This window comes from Lichenostomus cassidix, unplaced genomic scaffold (genome assembly GCF_008360975.1).
Source record: "Lichenostomus cassidix isolate B80296 unplaced genomic scaffold, HeHo_3.0 HiC_scaffold_39, whole genome shotgun sequence".
NCBI lineage: Eukaryota > Metazoa > Chordata > Aves > Passeriformes > Meliphagidae > Lichenostomus > Lichenostomus cassidix.
The window spans coordinates 870,684-895,703 of NW_028147446.1; the positions used below are offsets into that span (position 1 = coordinate 870,684).

A 25,020-nucleotide genomic window follows, 5' to 3' on the forward strand; every position below is an offset into this window, starting at 1 on the left:
CCAGTGTCCCCAGAGTGTCCCCAGATGTCCCCTGGGGAGGGTGGCAGTGCTCAAAGTGTCCCCAGAGTGTCACCTGAGGGGGGTGGCAGTGCCCAGAGTGTCCCCAGGTTGTCCCCTGCCACCCCTTGGGGCCACTGGGTGACACTTGGTGACATTTGGTGACACTCAGGTGACATCAGGTGACACCCAGGTGACACTCAGGTGACACCCAGGTGACAGTGATGACGTCACAGATGATACCAGGTGATACTCAGGTGACATTTGGTGACACTGATGATGTCACAGGTGACATCAGGTGACACTCAAGTGACACTTGGTGACACTGATGACATCACACAGACACCGACCCCTCCCGGAAGTCACTCAGGTGACACTCAGGTGACACTGATGACGTCACAGGTGACATTTGGTGACACTCAGGTGACACTGATGACGTCACACAGACACCGACCCCTCCCGGAAGTCACTCAGTGACACTCAGGTGACACTCAGGTGACACTCAGGTGACATCAGGTGACACTGATGACGTCACACGGACACCGACCCCTCCCGGAAGTCACTTGGCCCCAGCAGGGCGTTGACAAGGACAGGGTGGCCTTGGTGACACTCGGCCTGCGCCGCCCTCAGCGCTGCCACCACCCTGGCCCTGATGTCCCCAGCCATGTCCCCGTTGTCACCAGCGTTGTCACCAGCGTTGTCACCAGTGTTGTCACCGTTGTCACCCGGGCTGTCCAGCAGGAACCCTCGGCCGCCCAGCGCCGCTGCCACCAGGTGGTAGTCTGGGGACAGAGTGGCATTGTCACCTCCCTGGGATGGCACTGTCACCATTGATGGCATTGTCACCACTGGGAGTGGCATTGTCACCTCTCTGCGGTGGCATTGTCACCTCCCTGGGATGGCATTGTCACCAGGGGGACAGGGTGATGAAGGGTGGCATTGTCACCGCTGGGAGTGGCATTGTCACCATCCTGGGATGGCACTGTCACCTCCCTGGGGGTGACAGTGTGACCGGGGGGACAGGTGGCATTGTCACCTCCAGGGAGGCGGACAGGGGATGGCACTGTCACCTCCCTGGAGTGGCACTGTCACCATCCTGAGGTGGCATTGTCACCAGGGGGTGGCATTGTCACCGCTGGGAGTGGCACCCCCCTGGTCACCGTGGGTCACTGCTCAGTGGTCAGTTGGTCACTCAGTGGTCACTCTGTGGTCAGTTGGTCACTCACTGGTCACTCAGTGGTCAGTTGGTCACTCAGTGGTTAGTGGTCACTCAGTGGTCACTATGGGTCACTCTGGTCAGTTGGTCACTCAGTGGTCACTCAGTGGTCACTCAGTGGTCAGTTGGTCATTTGGTCGCTCAGTGGTCACTCAGTTGGTCACCCGGTCACTCAGTGGTCACTCAGTGGTCACTCAGTGGTCACTCAGTGGTTACTCAGTGGTCACTCAGTGGTCACTCAGTGGTCAGTTGGTCAGTTGGTCAGTCAGTGCTCATTGTGGGTCAGTCCCTGGTCACTCAGTGGTCACTCAGTGGTCACTCAGTTGGTCACTCAGTGGTCAGTTGGTCAGTTGGTCACTCACTGGTCACTCAGTGGTCAGTTGGTCACTCACCGCTGTACCGGAGGCTGCAGCCCACAGCGCTGCCCAGCAGGGGGAGCTGCTGTCCCCAGTCACTCAGTGCTCACTGTGGGTCACTGTGGGTCAGTTGGTCACTCAGTGGTCACTCAGCGGTCAGTTGGTCAGTTGGTCACTCAGTGGTCACTGTCGGTCACTCAGTGGTCAGTTGGTCACTCAGTGGTCACTCACCGCTGTATCTCAGGCTGCAGCCCACAGCACTGCCCAGCAGGGGGAGCTGCTGTCCCCAGTCACTCAGTGCTCACTGTTAGTCACTATGGGTCAGTTGGTCAGTTGGTCAGTTGGTCACTCAATGGTCAGTTGGTCACTCAGTGCTCACTGTTAGTCAGTTGGTCACTCAGTGGTCAGTTGGTCAGTTGGTCACTCAGTGGTCACTCACCGCTGTATCTCAGGCCGCAGCCCACAGCGCTGCCCAGCAGGGGGAGCTGCTGTCCCCAGCCAGTCAGTGCTCACTGTGGGTCACTCAGTGGTCACTCAATGGTCACTCAGTGGTCACTATGGGTCAGTTGGTCAGTTGGTCACTCAGTGGTCACTCACCGCTGTATCTCAGGCTGCAGCCCACCGCGCTGCCCAGCAGGGGGAGCTGCTGTCCCCAGTCACTCAGTGCTCACTGTTAGTCAGTTGGTCACTCAGTGGTCAGTTGGTCAGTTGGTCACTCAGTGGTCAGTTGGTCACTCACCGCTGTATCTCAGGCTGCAGCCCACCGCGCTGCCCAGCAGGGGGAGCTGCTGTCCCCAGTCAGTGCTCACTGTTAGTCAGTTGGTCACTCAGCTGTCACTCAGCGGTCAGTTGGTCAGTTGGTCACTCAGTGGTCACTCACCGCTGTATCTCAGGCCGCAGCCCACAGCACTGCCCAGCAGGGGGAGCTGCTCGCGGCTGATCTGAGTCCAACCTGCGTCGTTGCCAACCAGAGCGATCACTGCCACCTGCGGGGACACGGGGACAGCGGGGGGACAGTGTCAGACAGCATGGGGACAGCGGGGGACAGCGTGAGACAGCATGGGGACAGCCTGGGGACACGGGGACAGCATGGGGACAGCCTGGGGACACTCTGAGGATGGCCAGGGGACACGGGGACAGCCAGGGGACAGGGGACAGCCAGGGGACACTCTGGGGACAGCTAGAGGACACATGGGGACAGCAGGGGACAGCCAGGGGACACCCTGGGGACAGCCGGGGACAGATGGGGACAGGGAGGGGACAGTGTCAGACACCCTGGGGACAGCCAGGGGACAGATGGGGACACAGGGGACAGGGACAGGTGACAGTGTGACACCCCGGAAGAGGGACAAGTGACAGCCAGGGACAGGGATGGGGACAGGTGACACCCCCAGGGCCCCACCCAGTGACAATGACAGGTGACAATGACAGTGGCAGTGACAATGACAATGACAGGTGACAGGTGACACAGACAGGTGACAATAACAATGACACTGACAGGTGACAGTGACAGTGACAATGACCTTGTGTCTCACGAAGGTGTCAAACTCCATGACGCTGAAGCCCAGAGATCCATCGCCGTACAGAACCCACACCTGACAGTGTCCCCAAGTGTCACCAATGTCACCAAATGCCACCTGGGGGACACTGGGGACACACTGACCCCAAAGCCCCCAGGGCCACCACCTTCCGTGTCCCCCCTGCCCTTATCCCAATGTCCCCAGTGTCCCCAAATCCCCAATGTCCCCAAATCCTCAATGTCCCCAATGTCCCCAGTGTCCCAATGTCCTCAATGTCCCCATTATCCTAAATGTCCCCAGTGCCCCCAATGTCCCCAATGTCCCCAAATCCTCAATGTCCCCAATGTCCCCAATCTCCCCAAATCCCAAATGTTTCCACAATGTCCCCATTAATGTCCCTGCTGTCCCCAATATCCCCAATGTCCCCAATGTCCCAAATGTTCCCAATGTCCCTATTCTGCCCAATGTCCCCATTAATGTCCCCAATGTCCCCAATGCCCCCAATGTCCCCAAATGTCCCCAATATCCCCAATGTCCCCATTATCCTAAATGCCCCCAAATGTTCCCAATGTCCCCAATGTCCACATTAATGTCCCCAATGTCCCCAAATCCCCAATATCCTCAATGTCCCCAATGTCCCCAATGTCCCCAGTGTCCCCAAATCGCCAATGTCCCCAGTGTCCCAATGTCCCCAATGTCCCCAGTGTCCCCAAATCCCCAATGTCCCCAATGTCCCCAGTGTCCCCAGTGTCACCTCAGCCTCAGGACGGCACAGTTTGGCTCCAAGCGCGAAGCCACCGCCGACGCCCAGCGTGCCGAAGGGACCTGTGGGGACAGTGTGGGGACAGTGAGGGGACAGCGAGGGGACAGCATGGGGACAATGTGGGGACAGTGTGGGGACAATGTGGGGACAGTGAGGGGACAGTGTGGGGACAGTGAGGGGACAGTGTGGGGACAGTGTGGGGACAATGTGGGGACAGCAGGGACAGCATGGGGACAGCAGTGCCACATTGCCAGGATGTCACCAGGCCATGTGACATGTGCAGCCAGCCATGTCCCCACAGGGGCTGGCCATGTCCCCATGGTGTCCCCATGGTGTCCCCTCGCTGTCCCCTCACTGTCCCCTCCCAGATGACCATACCAGGGTCCAGCCATGTCCCCATGCTGTCCCCACATTGTCACCTCACTGTCCCCTCACTGTCCCCTCTCTGTGACCATACCAGGGTCTGGCCATGTCCCCACATTGTCCCCACACTGTCCCCACACTGTCCCCACACTGTCCCCACACTGTCCCCTCCCAGATGACCACACCAGGGTCCAGCCATGTCCCCATGCTGTCCCCTCCCTGTCCCCTCTCAGTGACCATACCAGTGTCCAGCCATGTCCCCTCCCTGTCCCCACGCTGTCCCCTCCCTGTCCCCACGCTGTCCCCTCACTGTCCCCTCCCAGTGACCATACCAGGGTCCAGCCAGGCCAGTGGCCACCGTGGCCACAAGGTCACCTCACTGTCCCCAAACTGTCCCCTCCCAGTGACCATACCAGTGTCCAGCCATGTCCCCTCATTGTCCCCATGCTGTCCCCACCCTGTCCCCTCACTGTCCCCCCCAGTGACCATACCAGGGTCCAGCCAGGCCAGTGGCCGCCATGGCCACAAGGTCACCTCACTGTCCCCATCCTGTCTCGTCCCAGTGACCATACCAGGGTCCAGCCATGTCCCCTCACTGTCCCCACGCTGTCCCCTCCCTGTCCCCTCCCTGTCCCCTCCTTGTCCCCTCACTGTCCCCTCCCAGTGACCATACCAGTGTCCAGCCATGTCCCCTCGCTGTCCCCACACTGTCCCCTCACTGTCCTCTCCCAGTGACCATACGAGGGTCCAGCCAGGCCAGTGGCCACCGTGGCTGGACGGTGTAAGTCGCAGTGGCCACAAAGTCACCTCACTGTCCCCATGCTGTCCCTTCCCGGTGACCATACCAGTGTCCAGCCATGTCCCCACACTGTCCCCACCCTGTCCCCTCACTGTCCCCTCCCAGTGACCATACCAGGGTCTGGCCATGTCCCCACATTGTCCCCACATTGTCCACACCCTGTCCCCTCCAGATGACCATACCAGGGTCCAGCCATGTCCCCACACTGTCCCCACATTGTCCCCACCCTGTCCCCTCCAGGTGACCATACCAGGGTCCAGCCAGGCCAGTGGCCACCGTGGCTGGACGGTGTAAGTCGCAGTGGCCACAAAGTCACCACACTGTCCCCATGCTGTCCCCTCCCAGTGACCATACCAGTGTCCAGCTATGTCCCCTCACTGTCCCCTCCCTGTCCCCATGCTGTCCCCTCACTGTCCCCTCCTGGTGACCATACCAGGGTCCAGCCAGGCCAGTTGCCACCGTGGCCACAAGGTCACCTCACTGTCCCCATCCTGTCCCCTCCCAGATGACCATACCAGTGTCCAGCCATGTCCCCATGCTGTCCCCAAACTGTCCCCTCACTGTCCTCTCCCAGTGACCATACCAGTGTCCAGCCATGTCCCCAGACTGTCCCCTCACTGTCACCTCACTGTCCCCTCCAGATGACCATACCAGGGTCCAGCCATGTCCCCACATTGTCCCCACACTGTCCCCTCCCTGTCCCCACATTGTCCCCTCACTGTCCCCTCCTGGTGACCATACCAGGGTCCAGCCAGGCCAGTGGCCACTGTGGCCACAAGGTCACCTCACTGTCCCCACACTGTCCCCTCCCAGATGACCATACCAGTGTCCAGCCATGTCCCCTCACTGTCCCCACGCTGTCCCCACACTGTCCCCCCCAGTGACCATACCAGGGTCCAGCCAGGCCAGTGGCCGCCGTGGCCACAAAGTCACCTCACTGTCCCCATCCTGTCCCCTCCCAGTGACCATACCAGTGTCCAGCCATGTCCCCTCACTGTCCCCATGCTGTCCCCATGCTGTCCCCACATTGTCCCCTCATTGTCCCCTCCCGGTGACCATACCAGGGTCCAGCCAGGCCAGTGGCCGCCGTGGCCACAAAGTCACCTCACTGTCCCCATGCTGTCCCCTCCCAGTGACCATACCAGGGTCCAGCCATGTCCCCATGCTGTCCCCACACTGTCCCCACCCTGTCCCCTCCCTGTCCCCTCCCAGTGACCATACCAGGGTCCAGCCATGTCCCCTCCCTGTCCCCACCCTGTCCCCTCCCTGTCCCCACACTGTCCCCTCCCTGTCCCCATGCTGTCCCCTCCCTGTCCCCTCCCGGTGACCATACCAGGGTCCAGCCAGGCCAGTGGCCGCCGTGGCCGGACGGTGTAAGCGGCGGTGGCCACAAAGTCCCCTCCGTCGGCCACCAGCAGGCTGTGGGGTGGCAGCACGCTGTCCAGGCACTGCAGCAGCGCCAGCGGGTTGAGGTGACATGGAGGGGACAGTGCGGCCTTGGCCCTGGGGACAGAGTGGGGGGAAATGGGGGGAAATGGGGGAAAAAATGGGGAAATGGGGAAAATAATGGGGAAAATGGGGGAATGGGAAAATGGGGAAAATGTGGGAAAAATTGGCAAAATGGGGAAAAATGGGGAAAAAATGGGGAGTGAGGTGGGTGTGACCCCAAAAGTCCCATCCCTGTCCCCAATGTCCCCAATGTCCCCAATATCCCCAATGTCCCCATTGTCCCCAATATCACCAATATCTCCAATGTCCCCAGTGTCCCCAATGTCCCAACCTCCCCAATGTCCCCAATATCTCCAATATCCCCAGGTGTCCCCAATGTCCCCACTGTCCCCAGTGTCCCCACTGTCCCCAATGTCCCCAATGTCCCCAATGTCCCCTCACCTGTTCTGCCGCTCCTTGTCCCTCTCGGCCTCCTGCAGCCTCTGCAGCCACTCCTGGGGACACAAGAAGCCCTGCAGGCTCCTGGCCAAAGCCACCACGAAGGAGGCGGGGTCACCTGGGGGACAGCGGTGTCACCTGGGGTGGCCTGGAGGGGACAATCCTGAACGGCCGCCGTTCGAGCTCAAAAATGGCCACAAAAATGGCCTCAAAAATGGCCCAAAAATGGCCCCAAAAAGGATCAGTTTGACCCTAAAAATGGCCCCAAAATGGCATCAATCTGACCCCAAAAATGGCCCCAAAAATGGCCCCAAAAATGGCCTCAAAAATGGCTCCAAATGGCCCCAAAAATGGCCTCAAAATGGCATCAGTCTGACCCGAAAATTGGCCCCAAATGGCCTAAAAAATGGCCCCAAAATGAATCAGTTTGACCCCAAAAATGGCCCCAAAAATGACCCCAAAAATGGCTCCAAATGGCCCCAAAAATGGCTCCAAATGGCCCCAAAAATGACCCCAAAATGGCATCAGTCTGACCCCAAAAATGGCCCCAAAAATGGCCCCAAAATGCCCCTAAACTGCCTCTGTTTGACCCCAAAAATGGCCCCAAATGGCCTCAAAAAGGGCCCCAAATGGCCCCAAAAATGGATCAGTTTGACCCCAAAAATGGCCCCAAATGGCATCAATCTGACCCCAAAAATGGCCCCAAAAATGGCCCAAAATGGCCCCAAAATGGCCCCAAATAGCCCCAAAATGGCCCCAAAAATGGTCCCAAAATGGCCCAAAAATGGCTCAGTTTGACCCCAAAAATGGCTCCAAATGGCCCCAAAAATGGCCCCAAAATGGCTCCGTTTGACCCCAAAAATGGCTCCAAAAATGGCCCCAAATGGATCAGTTTGACCCCAAAAATGGCCCCAAAAATGACCCCAAAAATGGCCCCAAAAATGGCCTCAAAATGGCCTCAAAAATGGCCTCAAATGGCCTCAAATGGCCCCAAAAATGGCCCCAAAAATGGCCTCAAATGGCCCCAAAAATGGCCCCAAAATGGCACCAAAATGGATCAGTCTGACCCTAAAAATGGCCCCAAAATGGTTCGGTTTGACCCCAAAAATGGCCCAAAATGACCCCAAAAATGGCCCGAAAAATGGCCCCAAAAATGGCCTCAAAATGGCATCAGTCTGACCCCAAAAATGGCCCCAAATGGCCTCAAAAATGGCCCCAAAATTGGCCCCAAAATTGGCCCCAAAAATGGCCCCAAATGGCCTCAATTTGACCCCAAACCAACTCATTCTGACCCCAAATCATGTCATTAATGTCCCCAAAGTCCCCAATGTCCCCAGTGTCCGCAATGTCCCCAATGTCCCCAACGTCCCCAATGTTCTTCAAGTCCCCAACGTCCCCAATGTCCCCAATGTCTCCAAATTCCCAACATCCCCAATGTTCCAATGTCCCCAATGTCCCTAATGTCTGCAATATCCCCAATGTCCCTAATGTCCCCAATGTCCCCAGTGTCCCTCGCCCTGCATGGCCATCGTTGGTCTCCAGAACACGTCCAAGTTCCTGAGCAGCTGTTGTCCCCAAACTCCCCAATGTCCCCAACGTCCCCAACATCCCCAATGTCCCCAATGTCCCCAACGTCCCCAACATTCCCATTGTCCCCAGTGTCCCCAATGTCCTCAATGTCCCCAACATCCCCAACGTCCCCAACGTCCCCAATGTCCCCGCTGTCCCCTCACCCTGCACGGCCATCGTTGGTCTCCAGAACACGTCCGAGTTCCTGAGCAGCTGTGACCGGTCAGTGTTTGACCCCAAACCATGTCCCCAATGTCCCCAATGTCCCCAAGGTCCCCAGTGTCCCCAACGTCCCCAATGTCCCCAATGTCCCCAAGATCACCAACACCTCTGATGTCCCCAATGTCCCTGATTTTCCCAATGTCCCCAATGTCCCTGATGTCTCTAACATCCCCAATGTCCCCAATGTCCCCAATGTCCCCAATGTCCCCAGTGTCCCCAATGTCCCCAGTGTCCCCATTGTCCTCGATCTCCCCAATCTCCCCAATATCTCCAATGATGTACTCATTGTCCCCAATGTCTCCAAAGACCCCAATGTCCCCACTGTCCCCAATGTCCCCAATGTCCCCACTGTCCCCAATGTCCCCACTGTCCCCAATGTCCCCGCTGTCCCCTCACCCTGCACGGCCAAGGTTGGTCTCCAGAAGACGTCCGAGTTCCTGAGCAGCTGTGACCGGTGGCGGTTCACGGCCACCACCGCTGTCCCTCGGCCGAAGAGTCGCCCGTAGGACAGGCGGAAGTCACACACTGTCCCTGGGGAGGGGACAGGGACGGTCAGCGGGGTGACAGGGACACACCGGGGTGGCACCAGTGGGTGACAAGGGCAGACTGGGGTGTTCTCAGTGTCCCCAGTGTCCCCAAATGTCCCCGATATCTCCAAATCCCCAATGTCCCCAGTATCCCCAATGTCCCCAGTGTCTCCAATGTCCCCAACATCCCCAAAGTCCCCAATGTCCCCAGTGTCCCCAATGTCCCCAGTGTCCCCAATGTCCCCAGTGGGTGACAAGGCCAGCCTGGGGTGTTCCCAGTGTCCCTGATGTCTCCAATGTCCCCAGTGTCCCCAAATGTCCCCAATATCCCCAATGTTCCCAAATGTTCCCAAATGTCTCCCAATGTCCCGAACGTCCCCGATGTCCCCAATGTCCCCAATATCCCCAAATGTCCCCAACATCCCCAACATCCCCAACATCCCCAATGTCCCCAATGTCCCAAATGTCTCCAGTGTCCCCGATGTCCCCATTAATGTCCCCAACGTCCCCAACCTCCCCAACATCCCCAAGGTCCCCAATATCCGCAGTGTCCCCAATATCCCCATTGTCCCCAATGTCCCCAATGTGTCCAAATGTCTCCAGAGTCCCCAATGTCCCCAAATGTCCCCAGTGTCCCCAAAGTCCCCAAAGTCCCCAATGTCCCCAATGTCCCCAAATGTCCCCAATATCCCCAAATGTCCCCAATGTCCCCAATGTCCCCAATGTCCCCAGTGTCCCCAGTGTCCCCAATGTCCCCATACCTGCCAGCAGCACCAGGTCAGCGTCCCTCAGGGCGTCGCGGCGGTTCTGCCGCAGCAGCAGGTGACACTCTGGGGACAGCAGGCCACGCGCCATGCCACCCAGGTAGCAGGGGACACCCAGGGACTCCAGCGCCGAGCTGGGGACAGTGGGGGACAGTGGGGACAGCAAGGGACAGCAGGGGACAGTGGGGACAGTGGGGACATCAGGGGACAGTGGGGATGGCAGGGGACAGCAGGGGACAGTGGGGACAGTGAGGGACAGCAGGGGACAGCAGGGGACAGTGGGGGACAGTGGGGACAGCAGGGGACAGCAGGGGACAGCATGGGACATGGGGACAGCAGGGGACATCAGGGGACAGTGGGGACAGCAGGGGACAGTGGGGGACAGCAGGGGACAGTGGGGACAGTGGGGACAGTGGGACAGTGGGGACAGTGAGGATGGCAGGGGACAGTGGGACAGTGGGGACAGTGGGGGACAGTGGGGACAGTGGGGACAGTGGGGACAGCAGGGGACAGCAGGGGACAGTGGGGGGCAATGAGTTTGGCCCCAAAACCTGCTCAGTTCATCCACCCCAAACCAGTTCCAGTGTCCCCAGTCCATCCCAATCCATTCCCAGTCCATCCCAGTCCATCCCAGTATAAACCAGTCCCTCCCAGTCCCTCCCAGTCCATCCCAATCCATCCCAATCCCCTCCCAGTATAAACCAGTTCCCATTTCCTCCCCAAAATCCCCATTTTTCACCCTAAAACCACTATGATTTCTCCTCCCAGTCCCTCCCAGTCCATCCCAGTTCATTCCCAGTCCCTCCCAGTCCCCCTCAGTCCCTCGCAGTCCTTCCCAGTATAAACCAGTCCCTCCCAGTTCATTCCCAGTCCCTCCCAATGCCCTCCCAGTCCATCCCAATCCCATCCCAAGCCCTCCCAGTCCCTCCCAGTCCATCCCAGTTCATCCCAATCCCATTCCCAGTCCATCCCAATCCCATCCCAGTCCATCCCAATCCCACTCCCAGTTCACCCAGTTCATTCCCAGTCCATCCCAGTCCATCCCAATCCCCTCCCAGTCCCTCCCAGTCCCTCCCAGTCCCTCCCAAACCCCTTCCCAATCCCCTCCCAGTCCATCCCAATCCCATTCCCAGTTCACCCAATCCATCCCAGTTCCATCCCAGTCCATCCCAGTCCATCCCAATCCCATCCCAGTCACTCCCAGTCCCTCCCAGTTCAATCCCAGTCCCTCCCAATCCCATCCCAGTCCCATCCCAGTCCCTCCCAGTCCATCCCAGTCCATCCCAATCCATTCCCAGTCCATCCCAGTCACTCCCAGTCCCTCCCAGTTGATTCCCAGTCCATCCCAATCCATTCCCAGTCCATCCCAGTCCATCCCAGTCACTCCCAGTCCATCCCAATCCCATCCCAGTCCATCCCAATCCCACTCCCAGTTCACCCAGTTCATTCCCAGTCCATCCCAGTCCATCCTAATCCCATCCCAGTCCCTCCCAGTATAAACCAGTCCTTCCCAATCCCCTCCCAGTCCATCCCAATCCCATTCCCAGTTCACCCAGTCCATCCCAGTCCATCCCAGTTCCATCCCAGTCCCTCCCAATCCCATCCCAGTCCCTCCCAGTCCCTCCCAGTCCCCTCCCAGTCCATCCCAGTCCATACCAATCCCCTCCCAGTCCCTCCCAGTCCATCCCAGTCACTCCCAGTCCATCCCAGTCCATCCCAGTCCATCCCAATCCCATTCCCAGTTGCTCCCAGTTGCTCCCAGTCCATCCCAATCCCATTCCCAGTTGCTCCCAGTCCATCCCAGTCCATCCCAATCCATCCCAGTCCATCCCAGTCCATCCCAGTCCCTCCCAATCCCATCCCAATCCCATCCCAGTTCACCCAGTTCATTCCCAGTCCATCCTAGTCCCTCCCAATCCCCTCCCAGTCCCTCCCAGTCTCTCCCAGTTAAATCCCAGTCCCTCCCAATCCCATCCCAATCCCATCCCAATCCCATCCCAGTTCACCCAGTCCCTCCCAGTATAAACCAGTCCCTCCCAGTCCATCCCAACCCCGTCCCAGTCCATCCCAGTTCCTCCCAGTCCATCCCAGTTCACCCAGTTCATTCCCAGTCCATCCCAATCCCATTCCCAGTTGCTCCCAGTCTCTCCCAGTCCATCCCAGTCCATTCCCACTTCATCCCAGTCCATTCCCAGTCCATCCCAATCCATTCCCAGTCCATCCCAACCCCATCCCAATCCATTCCCAGTCCATCCCAGTCCCTCCCAGTCCCTCCCAGTTCATTCCCAGTCCATCCCAATCCATACCAATCCCATTCCCAGTCCCTCACAGTCCATCCCAGTCCATCCCAGTCCCTCCCAGTCCATCCCAATCCATTCCCAATCCATCCCAGTCACTCCCAGTCCATCCCAAACCCATCCCAGTCCATCCCAATCCCACTCCCAGTTTACCCAGTTCATTCCCAGTCCATCCCAGTCCATCCTAATCCCATCCCAGTCGCTCCCAGTATAAACCAGTCCCTCTCAGTCCATCCCAGTTCCCTCCCAGTTCATTCCCAGTCCATCTGAATCCCCTCCCAGTCCCTCCCAGTCCATCCCAGTCCATCCCAGTCCATCCCAGTTCCATCCCAATCCCTCCCAGTCCATCCCAGTCCATCCCCAGTCCCTCCCAGTCCATCCCAGTCCCTCCCAATCCCATTCCCAGTTGCTCCCAGTTGCTCCCAGTTGCTCCCAGTTGTTCCCAGTCCATCCCAGTCCCTCCCAGTCCCTCCCAGTCCATCCCAGTCCATCCCAGTCCCCTCCCAGTCCCTCCCAGTCGCTCCCAGTACAAACCAGTATAACCCAGTTCCCCCAGTCTCACCGCAGCTCCTCAGCGGGGGTCGGGGGCAGCATGGCCTGACTGCCCAGCAGGATGAGGGGCTTGTGGGATCTGCTGAGCAGCTCCGAGCACTGCTGCACCTGAGAGACCCCAAAACGTGGGGATTGACCCCAAAAATGTGTGGGATTGACCCCAAAACATTGGGATTGACCCCAAAAATAGGGGATGGACCCCAAAATGTGTGGGATTGACCCCAAAATCATTGGGATTGACCCCAAAAATAGGGGATGGACCCCAAAATGTGTGGGATTGACCCCAAAAATGTGGGATTGACCCCAAAATCATTGGGATTGACCCCAAAACTGACAGGATTGACCCCAAAAATATGAGATGGAGCCCAAAAATTGGGGATGGAACCCAAAAATGTGGGATTGATCCTAAATCATTGGGATTGACCCCAAAATATGTGGGATGGAACCCAAAATGTGTGGGATTGACCCCAAAATCATTGGGATTGACCCCAAAAATAGGGGATTGACCCCAAAATCATTGGGATTGACCCCAAAACGTGTGGGATTGACCCCAAAATATGTGGGATTGATCCTAAAAATATGGGATTGACCCCAAAATATGTGGGATTGACCCCAAAACTGACAGGATTGACCCCAAAAATGAGGGATTGACCCCAAAATATTGGGATTGACCCCAAAATGTGTGGGATTGATCCTAAAAATGTGGGATTGAGCCCAAAATGTGTGGGATTGACCCCAAAAATGTGGGATTGATCCTAAAAATAGGGGATTGACCCCAAAAATATGGGATTGATCCTAAAAATATGAGATTGAGCCCAAAATATTGGGATGGAACCCAAAAATATGGGATTGACCCTAAAAATAGGGGATTGACCCCAAAATGTGTGGGATTGACCCCAAAACGTGTGGGATTGACCCCAAAATCATTGGGATTGATCCCAAAACTGACAGGATTGACCCCAAAACGTGTGGGATTGACCCCAAAAATTGGGGATTGACCCCAAAAATAGGGGATTGATCCTAAAAATAGGGATTGACCCCAAAATATTGGGATTGACCCCAAAAACATTGGGATTTCCCTCCCGTTTTTTGGGGTTTTTCTAGGGTTTTGGGGTTTTTTTGGGGTTTTTTGGGGGTTTTTTTGGGGGTTTTTTTTGGGGGATTTTTTGGGGTTTTTTGGGGTTTTTGGGGTTTTTTTTGGGGTTTTTTTTGGTTTTTTGGGGTTTTTTTGGGTTTTTGGGGTTTTTTTGGGGTTTTTGGGGTTTTTCCATCCCGGTTTTGGGATTTCTCCCATATTTTGAGGTTTTTTCCCCCCAGTTATAGGATTTCCCCCCAGTTTTGGGGTTTCCCCCAGTTTTGGCATTTCCCCAAACCCTCCCAAAATTTTGGGATTTTTCCCATCCCAAACTCCCTCCATCCCACCCCAAATTTCGGGATTTCCCCATTTTTGGGGTTTTTTTCTGGATTTTTCCCTTTTTCCGGGATTTTTGGGGTTCGGCTTTTCAGGATTTTTTTGGGATTTTTTTGGGGTTTTTTGGGATTTTTTTGGGATTTCCCCCATGTTTGGGATTTCCTACCAAATTTTGGGATTTCCCCCCTTTTTTTCCCGCTTTTTTTCCCAATTTTTCCCTTTTTCCAGGATTTTCGGGGTTCAGGGATTTGGGATTTTTTCGGGATTTTTTCTGGGAATGTTTTTGGGTTTTTTGGGGGATTTTTTTGGGGTTTCCTCCAGTTTTGGGATTTCCCCAAACCCTCCCAAATTTCGGGATTTTTCCCATTTTTGGGGTTTTTTCCCGGATTTTTCCCTTTTTCTGGGATTTTTGGGGTTCCGCTTTTCAGGATTTTTTCGGGATTTTTTGGCATTTTTTTGGGATTTCCCCCGTGTTTGAGATTTCCTCCCAAATTTTGGGATTTCCCCCCTTTTTTTTCCGCTTTTTTTCCCAATTTTTCCCTTTTTCCGGGATTTTCGGGGTTCTGGATTTCGGGATTTTTTCAGGATTTTTTTCGGGGATGTTTTTGGGATTCTTTTTGGGTTTCCCTCAATCTTGGGATTTCCTCCCAACCCTCCAAAATTTTGGGATTTTTCCCATCCCAAAACCCCCAAATTCACCATTTTCCCCCATTTTTTTGCATTTTTTTCCAGATTTTTCCCTTTTTCCGGGATTTTTGGGGTTTCAGGATTTTGGGATTTTTTTGGGATTTTTTCAGGGAATGTTTTTGGGGATTTTTTTGGGGTTTCCCTCAATTTTGGGATTTCCCCAAACCCTCCAAATTTTGGGATTTTCCCCATCCCAAAACCCCAAATTTCAGGATTTCCCCCATTTTGGGGTTTTTTTTCAGGATTTTTTTCTTCCTTATTCTGGAGTTTTTGGTGTTTAGGGTTTTGGGATTTTTTTGGGGTTTTCCCCAGTTTTGGGATTTCCCCAAACCCTCCAAAATTTGGGGATTTTCCCCATCCCAAACCCCCCAAATTTCACCATTTCCCCCATTTTTTTCCCTTTTTTCCCAGATTTTTTCCCTTTTTCTGGGATTTTCGGGGTTCAGGGATTTGGGAATTTTTTGGGGGATTTTTTGGGGAATTTTTTTGGGGTTTTTGGGTTTTTTGGGGGTTTTTTTTGGTTTTTTTTTTTTATTTTTGGGGTGTTTTTGGGGTTTTTCCATCCCGGTTTTGGGATTTCTCCCATATTTTGAGGTTTTTTCCCCCCAGTTATAGGATTTCCCCCCAGTTTTGGGGTTTCCCCCAGTTTTGGCATTTCCCCAAACCCTCCCAAAATTTTGGGATTTTTCCCATCCCAAACTCCCTCCATCCCAAAACCCCCAAATTTCAGGATTTTCCCCATTTTGGGGTTTTTTTTCAGGATTTTTTTCTTCCTTTTTCTGGAGTTTTTGGTGTTTAGGGTTTTGGGATTTTTTTGGGGTTTTCCCCAGTTTTGGGATTTCCCCAAACCCCTCCAAAATTTTGGGATTTTCCCCATCCCAAACCCCCAAATTCACCATTTTCCCCCATTTTTTTGCATTTTTTTCCAGATTTTTCCCTTTTTCCGGGATTTTTGGGGTTCAAGGATTTGGGATTTTTTTGGGATTTTTTCAGGAATGTTTTTGGGGATTTTTTTGGGGTTTCCCCCAGTTTTGGGATTTCCCCAACCCCCCAAAATTTTAGGATTTTTCCCATCCCAAACCCCAAATTTCACCATTTCCCCCATTTTTTTTCCCTTTTTTCCCAGATTTTTTCCCTTTTTCTGGGATTTTTGGGGTTCAGGGATTCGGGATTTTTTTGGGATTTTTTTGGGGATTTTTTTGGGATTTTTTTGGGGATTTTTTGGGGGTTTCCCCCAGTTTTGGGATTTCCTCCCAAAGTTTGGGATTTTCCCATCCCAAACCCCAAATTTCACCATTTTTCCCTTTTTTTTTGCTTTTTTTCGGGATTTTTTTCGCTTTTTCGGGATTTTTTTCCCTTTTTTGGGGTTTTTGGGATTTGGGATTTTTTTAGGATTTCCCCAAACCCTCCAAAATTTTGGGATTTTCCCATCCCAAACCCCAAATTTCAGGATTTCCCCCATTTTTTTCTGCTTTTTTTTTGGGATTTTTTCCCTTTTTCCGGATTTTTGGGGTTCAGGGATTTGGGATTTTTTCGGGGATGCTTTTGGGATTTTTTTGGAGTTTAGCCCAGTTTTGGGATTTCCCCAACCCCCCAAAATTTTGGGATTTTTCCCATCCCAAACCCCAAATTTCAGCATTTTCCCCATTTTTTTTTGCTTCTTTTCGGGATTTTTCCGTTTTTCCGGGATTTTCGGGGTTCAGGGATTTGGGATTTTTTGGGGATTTTTTCTGGGAATGTTTTTGGGTTTTTTGGGGCATTTTTTGGGGTTTCCTCCAGTTTTGAGATTTCCCCAAACCCCCCCAAATTTGGGATTTTTCCCATCCCAAACTCCCTCCATCCCACCCCAAATTTCGGGATTTCCCCATTTTTGGGGTTTTTTCCCGGATTTTTCCCTTTTTCCGGGATTTTTGGGGTTCTGCTTTTCAGGATTTTTTCGGGATTTTTTTGGGTTTTTTTGGGATTTTTTTGGGATTTCCCCCATGTTTGGGATTTCCTCCCAAATTTTGGGATTTCCCACCTTTTTTTTTCCGCTTTTTTTCCCAATTTTTCCCTTTTTCCGGGATTTTTGGGGTTCGGGATTTGGGATTTTTTCGGGATTTTTTCTGGGAATGTTTTTGGGTTTTTTGGGGGATTTTTTTGGGTTTCCTCCAGTTTTGGGATTTCCCCAAACCCTCCCAAATTTCGGGATTTTTCCCATTTTTTGGGTTTTTTCCCGGATTTTTCCCTTTTTCCGGGATTTTTGGGGTTCCGCTTTTCAGGATTTTTTCGGGATTTTTTGGGGGTTTTTTGGGATTTTTTTGGGATTTCCCCCATATTTGGGATTTCCTCCCAAATTTTGGGATTTCCCCCCTTTTTTTTCCGCTTTTTTTCCCAATTTTTCCCTTTTTCCGGGATTTTCGGGGTTCGGGATTTGGGATTTTTTCAGGATTTTTTCGGGGACCCTTTTGGGGTATTTTTGGGGTTTCCCCCAGTTTGGGATTTCCTCCCACATTTTGGGATTTTTTCCCATCCTAAACCCCCCCAAATTTCACCATTTCCCCCCATTTTTTGGGCTTTTTTTGGGGATTATTTTCCTTTTTCGGGATTTTTTTCCCTTTTTTTGGGTTTTTGGAATTTGGGATTTTTTTGGGGTTTCCCTCAGTTTTGGGATTTCCCCAAACCCTCCAAATTTTGGGATTTTTCCCATCCCAACCCCCAAATTTCAGCCATTTTCCCCTTTTTTTTCGCTTTTTTTCCCAATTTTTCCCTTTTTCCGGGATTTTTGGGGTTCAGGGATTTGGGATTTTTTCGCGATTTTTTCTGGGAATGTTTTTGGGTTTTTTGGGGGATTTTTTTGGGGTTTCCCCCAGTTTTGGTTTTTCCCCAAACCCCCCAAAATTTTAGGATTTTTCCCATCCCAAAATCCCCAAATTTCACCATTTCCCCCCTTTTTTTTCTCTTTTTTTTTGCGATTTTTTCCCTTTTTTCGGGGTTTTTGGGATTTGGGACTTTTTTGGGGTTTCCCCCAGTTTTGGGATTTCCCCAAACCCCCCAAAATTTTAGGATTTTTTCCATCCCAAACCCCCCCAAATTTCACCATTTCCCCCCATTTTTTGGGCTTTTTTTGGGGATTTTTTTCCCTTTTTCGGGATTTTTTCCCTTTTTTGGGGTTTTTGGGATTTGGGATTTTTTTAGGATTTCCCCAAACCCTCCAAAATTTTAGGATTTTCCCCATCCCAACCCCCAAATTTCAGCATTTCCCCCATTTTTTTCCCTTTTTTTCCCAGATTTTTTCCCTTTTTTTGGGATTTTTTCCCTTTTTTTGGCACTTTTTTCCCTTTTTCCGGGATTTTTGGGGTTCAAGGATTTGGGATTTTTTTGGGATTTTTTCGGGGATGTTTTTGGGGTTTTTTTGGGGTTTCCCCCAGTTTTGGGATTTCCCCAAACCCGCCAATATTTTGGGATTTTTCCCATCCCAAACCCCAAAACCCCCAAATTTCAGGATTTCCCCCCATGTTTTGGGGTTTTTTTCAGGATTTTTTTTCCTTTTTCGGGATTTTTTCCCCTTTTTCGGGGTTTTTGGGATTTGGGATTTTTTTGGTGTTTCCCCCAGTTTTGGGATTTCCCCAAAACCCCCCAAATTTTGGGATTTTTCCATCCCAAAACCCAAATTTCACCATTTCCCCCATTTTTTTGCATTTTTTTCCAGATTTTTTCCCTTTTTCCGGGATTTTTGGGGTTCAGGGATTCGGGATTTTTTCAGGATTTTTTTTGGGATTTTTTGGGGATTTTTTTGGGGTTTCCCCCAGTTTTGGGATTTCCTCCCAAAGTTTGGGATTTTCCCATCCCAAACCCCAAATTTCACCATTTTCCCCTTTTTTTTTTTGCTTTTTTTCAGGATTTTTTTCGCTTTTTTTGGGATTTTTTCCCTTTTTTGGGGTTTTTGGGATTTGGGATTTTTTTGGGGTTTCCCCAAACCCTCCCAATTTTCGGGATTTTTCCCATCCCAAACTCCCTCCATCCCACCCCAAATTTCGGGATTTCCCCATTTTTGGGGTTTTTTCCCAGATTTTTCCCTTTTTCCGGGATTTTTGGGGTTCCGCTTTTCAGGATTTTTTCGGGATTTTTTTGGGATTTTTTGGGATTTTTTGGGGATTTCCCCCATATTTGGGATTTCCTCCCAAATTTTGGGATTTTCCCCCTTTTTTTTCCGCTTTTTTTCCCAATTTTTCCCTTTTTCCAGCAATTTCGGGGTTCGGGATTTGGGTTTTTTTCGGATTTTTCAGGGACCCTTTTGGGGTATTTTTGGGGTTTTCCCCAGTTTGGGATTTCCTCCCACATTTTGGGATTTTTCCCATCCCAAACCCCAAATTTCAGCATTTCCCCCATTTTTTGGGCTTTTTTTGGGGATTTTTTTCCTTTTTTGGGGTTTTTGGGTTTTGGGATTTTTTTGGGGTTTCCCTCAGTTTTGGGATTTCCCCAAACCCCCCAAAATTTTAGGATTTTTCCCCATCCCAAACCCCAAATTTCACCATTTCCCCCATTTTTTTTCCCCTTTTTTCCCAGATTTTTTCCCTTTTTTTGGCACTTTTTTCCCTTTTTCCGGGATTTTTGGGGTTCAGGGATTCGGGATTTTTTCGGGATTTTTTCTGGGAATGTTTTTGGGATTTTTTGGGGATTTTTTTGTGGTTTCCCCCAGTTTTGGGATTTCCCCAAACCCCCCAAAATTTTGGGATTTTTCCCATCCCATAACCCCAAAACTCCCAAATTTTAGGATTCCCCCCTTTTTTTTGGCTTTTTTTCGGGATTTTTTTCTTGGTTTTTCTGGGGTTTTTGGGGTTTTTGGGTTTTGGGATTTTTTTGGGGTTTTCCCCAGTTTTGGGATTTCCCCAAAAGCCCCCAAATTTTGGGATTTTTCCCATCCCAATGCCCAAATTTCACCATTTCCCCCATTTTTTGGGCTTTTTTTGGGGATTTTTTTCCCTTTTTTGGGACTTTTTTCCCTTTTTCCGGGATTTTTGGGGTTCAGGATTCGGGATTTTTTTGGGATTTTTTTGGGATGCTTTGGGGTTTTTTTGGGGTTTCCCCCAGTTTTGGGATTTCCCCAAACCCGCCGATATTTTGGGATTTTTCCTATCCCAAACCCCAAAACCCCCAAATTTCAGGATTTCCCCATTTTTTTTATTTTTTTGGGTACTTTTTCTTTGTTTTTCTGGAGTTTTTGGGGTTTAGGGTTTTAGGATTTTTTTGGAATTTCCCCCATATTTAGGATTTCCTCCCAAATTTTGGGATTTTTCCCATCCCAAACCCCCAAATTTCACCATTTCCCCCCCTTTTTTCTCTCTTTTTTCCCAATTTTTCCCTTTTTCCGGGATTTTCGGGGTTCAGGGATTTGGGATTTTTTTGGGATTTTTTTGGGGATGTTTTTGGGATTTTTTTGGGATTTTTTTTGGGTTTCCCCCAGTTTTGGGATTTCCCCAAACCCTCCCAAATTTGGGATTTTTCCCATCCCAAACTCCCTCCATCCCACCCCAAATTTCAGGATTTCCCCCATTTTTTGGGCTTTTTTTGGGGATTTTTTTCCTTTTTCGGGATTTTTTTTCCTTTTTTTGGGTTTTTGGGATTTGGGATTTTTTTGGGGTTTCCCCAGTTTTGGTTTTTCCCCAAACCTCCCAAATTTTGGGATTTTTCCCATCCCAAACCCCAAATTTCACCATTTCCCCCATTTTTTTCCCTTTTTTCCCAGATTTTTTCCCTTTTTCCAGGATTTTTGGGGTTCAGGGATTCGGGATTTTTTGGGGGAATTTTTTGGAATTTTATTGGAGTTTACCCCAGTTTTGGGATTTCCCCAAACCCCCCAAAATTTTAGGATTTTTCCCATCCCAAACCCCAAATTTCACCATTTTTCCCTTTTTTATTCGCTTTTTTTCGGGATTTTTTTCGCTTTTTCCGGGATTTTTTCCCTTTTCTGGGGTTTTTGGGATTTGGGATTTTTTTAGGATTTCCCCAAACCCTCCAAAATTTTAGGATTTTTCCCATCCCAAACCCCAAATTTCACCATTTCCCCCATTTTTTTTCCCCTTTTTTCCCAGATTTTTCCCTTTTTTTTGGGATTTTTCCCCTTTTTTTGGCACTTTTTTCCCTTTTTCCGGCAATTTCGGGGTTCAAGGATTTGGGATTTTTTCGGGATTTTTTCTGGGACCCTTTTGGGGTATTTTTGGGGTATTTTTGGGGTACCTGCTGGGGGTTTCCCAGGGGCACTCGCAGGGGCAGCGGGTGGAGCTCTCGAGGTTCCCAAGCGCCGGCGAAGAGATCCCGAAGGTAATTCCCTAAATACCTGCCGGGAAAATTCGGGAATTTTGGGGGATTTTAGGGGGTTTTGGGGGGTTTTGGGGGATTTTGGGGGATTTGGGGTCTTTGGGGTTTTTATTTGAGGTAATTCCCTAAATACCTGCCGGGAAAATCGGGAATTTTGGGGGATTTTAGGGGATTTTGGGGTGGCTGGAAACACTTTGGGATTTTTGGGTTTTTTTTAAAGGGTTTTTGGGGTTTTTTGGGGGTTTTTAAGGTGTTTTTTGGGGGTTTGGGGTCTTTTGGGGTTTGGGGGTTTTTGGGGTTTTTTAAAGGGTTTTTTATGGGTTTTAATGTTTTTTAAGGGATTTTTAAGGGTTTTTGGGGGTTTAGGGGTTTTTAAAGGGTTTTGGGGTTTTTAAAGGGTTTTTAATGGGGCTTTTTTGGGTTTTTTTGGGGTTTTTTTAGGGTTTTTATTTGAGGTAATTCCCTAAATACCTGCCGGGAAAATTCGGGAATTTTGGGGGATTTTAGGGGGTTTTGGGGGATTTGGGGTCTTTGGGGTTTTTTTGGGGATTTTTAAGGGTTTTTTGGGTTTTTTTTTTGGGTTTTAAGGTGTTTTTTTGGGGGTTTTAAGGCCTTTTTTGGAGGTTTTTAAAGGGATTTTTATGGGTTTTTTAAGGGTTTTTGGGGTTTTTTGGGTGTTTTTTAAGGGTTTTGGGGTTTTTTGGGTTTTTTTAAGGGATTTTTTGGGGTTCTTTTAAGGGTTTTTGAGGGTTTTTAAGGGTTTTTTATGGGGTTTTTTTGGGGTTTAAGGTGTTTTTTGGGGTTTTTTTGGGGTTTTTTATGTGGGTTTTTTGGGTTTTTAAGGGTTTTTTTGGGGGTTTTAAGGGTTTTTTTGGGACTTTTAATGGGGTTTTTTTGGTTTTTAAAGGGTTTTTTTGGGTTTTGAAGGTGTTTTTTGGGGTATTTTATGTGGGTTTTTTTGGGGTTTTTTTGGGGTTTTTATTTGGGGTAATTCCCTAAATACCTGCGGGAAAAATTGGGAATTTTGGGGGATTTTAGGGGGTTTTGGGGTGGCTGGAAACACTTTGGGATTTGTGGGGTTTTTGGGGTTTTTTTCAGGGATTTTTGGGGGTTTTTTTTAAGGGTTTTTGGGGTTTTTTGGGGTTTTTTTAAGAGGTTTTTTTGGGTTTTTTAAGGGGTTTTTTAAGGTGTTTTTTAAGGGTATTTTGGGGTTTTTTAAGGGTTTTTTGGGGGTTTTTGAGGGGTTTTAAGAGGTTTTTTTAAGGGTTTTTTTATGGGGTTTTCAAGGGTTTTTTGGGGAGTTTTTTGGGGTTTTTTAAGGGTTTTTTTGGGGGGCTTAAAAGGTTTTTTTTTGGGTTTGTCTGGGTTTTTAAAGGGTTTTTTTATGGTGGATTTTTAAGGGGTTTTTGGGGCTTTTTGGGGTTTTTAAAGGGTCTTTTAAGGGGTTTTTTAAGGGTTTTTTTTTGGTTTTTAAAGGGTTTTTTATGGGGTTTTTAAGGGTTTTTTTGGGGTTTTTTTTGGGTTTTTATTTGAGGTAATTCCCTAAATACCTGCGGGGAAAATTCGGGAATTTTGGGGGATTTTAGGGGTTTTGGGGTGGCTGGAAACACTTTGGGATTTTTGGGGCTTTTGGGGTTTTTTTCAGGGGTTTTTTGGGGATTTTTAAGGGTTTTTTGGGGTTTTTTTTTGTTTTTAAGGTGTTTTTTGGGGGGTTTTAAGGCCTTTTTTGGAGGTTTTTAAAGGGATTTTTATGGGTTTTTTAAGGGTTTTTGGGGTTTTTCCGGGTTTTTTTGGGTTTTTTGGGGTTTTTTGGGGTTTTTTTGGGGTTTTTAAGTTGTTTTTTCGGGTTTTTTAAGGGATTTTTTGAAGTTTTTAAGGTGTTTTTTGAGGTTTTTTTCAGGGTTTTTTGGGGTCTTTAAGGTGTTTTTAAGGTTTTTTTGTTGGTTTTTTTAAGGTTTTTTTTGGGTTTTTGCGTTTGGGTTTTTATGGGTTGGTTTTTTGTTTTTAAAGGGTTTTTGGATTTTTAATGTGTTTTATATGGGTTTTTAAATGGTTTGAAGAGTTTTTTGGGTTTTTAAGGGTTTTTGGGGTTTTTTTTTTCGGGTTTTTGGGGTTTTAAAGTTTTTGGGGTTTTTAAGGGTTTTTTGGGGTTTTAAAGTTTTTTTTGGGGGTTTTTAAGGGTTTTTTATGGGTTTTTTAAGGGTTTTTTGGGGGTTTTAAAGGTTTTTTTGGGATTTTTAAAGGTTTTTTTAAGGTTTTTTTTAAAAGGGTTTTTTTGGGGGTTTTAAAGGGTTTTTTGGGGGGTTTTTATTTGGGGTAATTCCCCAAATACCTGCAGGAAAATTCGGGAATTTTGGGGGATTTTAGGGAATTTTGGGGTTTTGAGTGGCTGGAAACACTTTGGGATTTTTGGGGTTTTTTAAAGGGTTTTTTTGGGGTTATTTTGGGGTTTATTTTTGAGGAGCACTCTGAGGTTTTTTATGGCTTTTTTAGGGGTTTTTGGGTAGTTTTTTTGGGTTTTTTTTCAGATTTTTTGGGGGTTTTTGGGTTTTTTTTTGGGGGGTTTTCTTGGGGGTTTTCTTTGGTGTTTTTTCAGGTATTTTTTGGGGTTTTTTAGGATTTTTTCAGGTTTTTTTTGGGGGGTTTTGGTGTTTTTCTTCAGGCTTTATTCAGGGTTTTTTTAGGATTTTTTCAGGGATTTTTTGGGTATTTTTAGGATTTTTTCAGGGATTTTTTTGGGTATTTTTAGGATTTTTTCAGGGATTTTTATAGGATTTTTTGAGGTTTTTTGGATAGTTTTTTCAGTGGTTTTTTAGGCTTTTTGGGGTTTTTTTTGGTGGTTTTTTCAGGGGTTTTTTTAGGATTTTTTTAGGATTTTTTTTAGGATTTTGGGGGGATTTTTTTGGGAGGTTTTTGGTGTTTTTTCAGGGATTTTTATAGGATTTTTTGGGTTTTTTCCCAGGGATTTTTATAGGATTTTTTTTGGGTTTTTAGGATTTTTCTCAGGGTTTTTTTTGGGCTTTTTTTAGGATTTTTTCACGGGTTTTTTAGGATTTTTTTCGAGGATTTTTGGGGTTTTTTTAGGATTTTTATAAGATTTTTTAGGATTGTTTCAGAGATTTTTATAGGATTTTTGGGAGTTTTTGGTGGTTTTTTTCTGGGTCTTTTTTAGGATTTTTTCAGGGATTTTTAAAGGATTTTTTCAGGTTTTTTTTAGGATTTTTATCGGATTTTTTGGGTTTTTTTTCAGCGATTTTTATAGGATTTTTTGGGGTTTTTTTCAGGGATTTTTATAGGATTTTTTGGGGGTTTTTTTTAGGATTTTTGGGATTTTTTGTTGGTTTTTTTCAGGTTTTTTTCAGGGTTTGTTTAGGATTTTTTCAGGGATTTTTTTGAGGTTTTTTAGGATTTTTTCAGGGATTTTTATAGGATTTTTTGGGGTTTTTTTTCAGGGATTTTTATAGGATTTTTTAAGGGTTTTTTTGATAATTTTTTCGGTGTTTTTTTAGGATTTTTGGGGTTTTTTTGGGTTTTTCAGGGTTTTTTTCAGGGTTTTTTAGGATTTTTTTTAGATTTTGGGGGGATTTTTGAGTTTTGTGTTTTTTTTCAGGATTTTATAGGATTTTTGCTGGTTTTTCAGGGATTTTTATAGGATTTTGGGTTTTTTTCAGGGATTTTTATAAGATTTTTTGGGGTTTTTTTCAGGGATTTTTATAGGATTTTTTGGGTTTTTAGGATTTTTTCAGGGTTTTTTTTGGTGTTTTTAGGATTTTTTCACGTTTTTTGGGGG

At 49.1% G+C, this 25,020-nt stretch overlaps 1 protein-coding gene across 1 annotated transcript; it reads right to left on the bottom strand.

The window, feature by feature from the left end:
* Positions 1-21,269, bottom strand: HACL2 (2-hydroxyacyl-CoA lyase 2). Its single transcript, XM_085045981.1, has 11 exons — positions 21,150-21,269; positions 12,843-12,940; positions 9,981-10,117; positions 9,089-9,223; positions 6,905-7,019; positions 6,348-6,517; positions 3,844-3,914; positions 3,093-3,164; positions 2,450-2,555; positions 504-779; positions 1-148 (listed from the first exon to the last, which is right to left on the bottom strand). The coding sequence occupies exons 2-10, from the start codon at positions 12,872-12,874 to the stop codon at positions 529-531; spliced, it is 1,089 nt and encodes a 362-aa protein (XP_084902107.1). The 5' UTR covers positions 12,875-12,940; positions 21,150-21,269; the 3' UTR covers positions 1-148; positions 504-528.
* Positions 21,270-25,020: the final 3,751 nt, after the last annotated feature.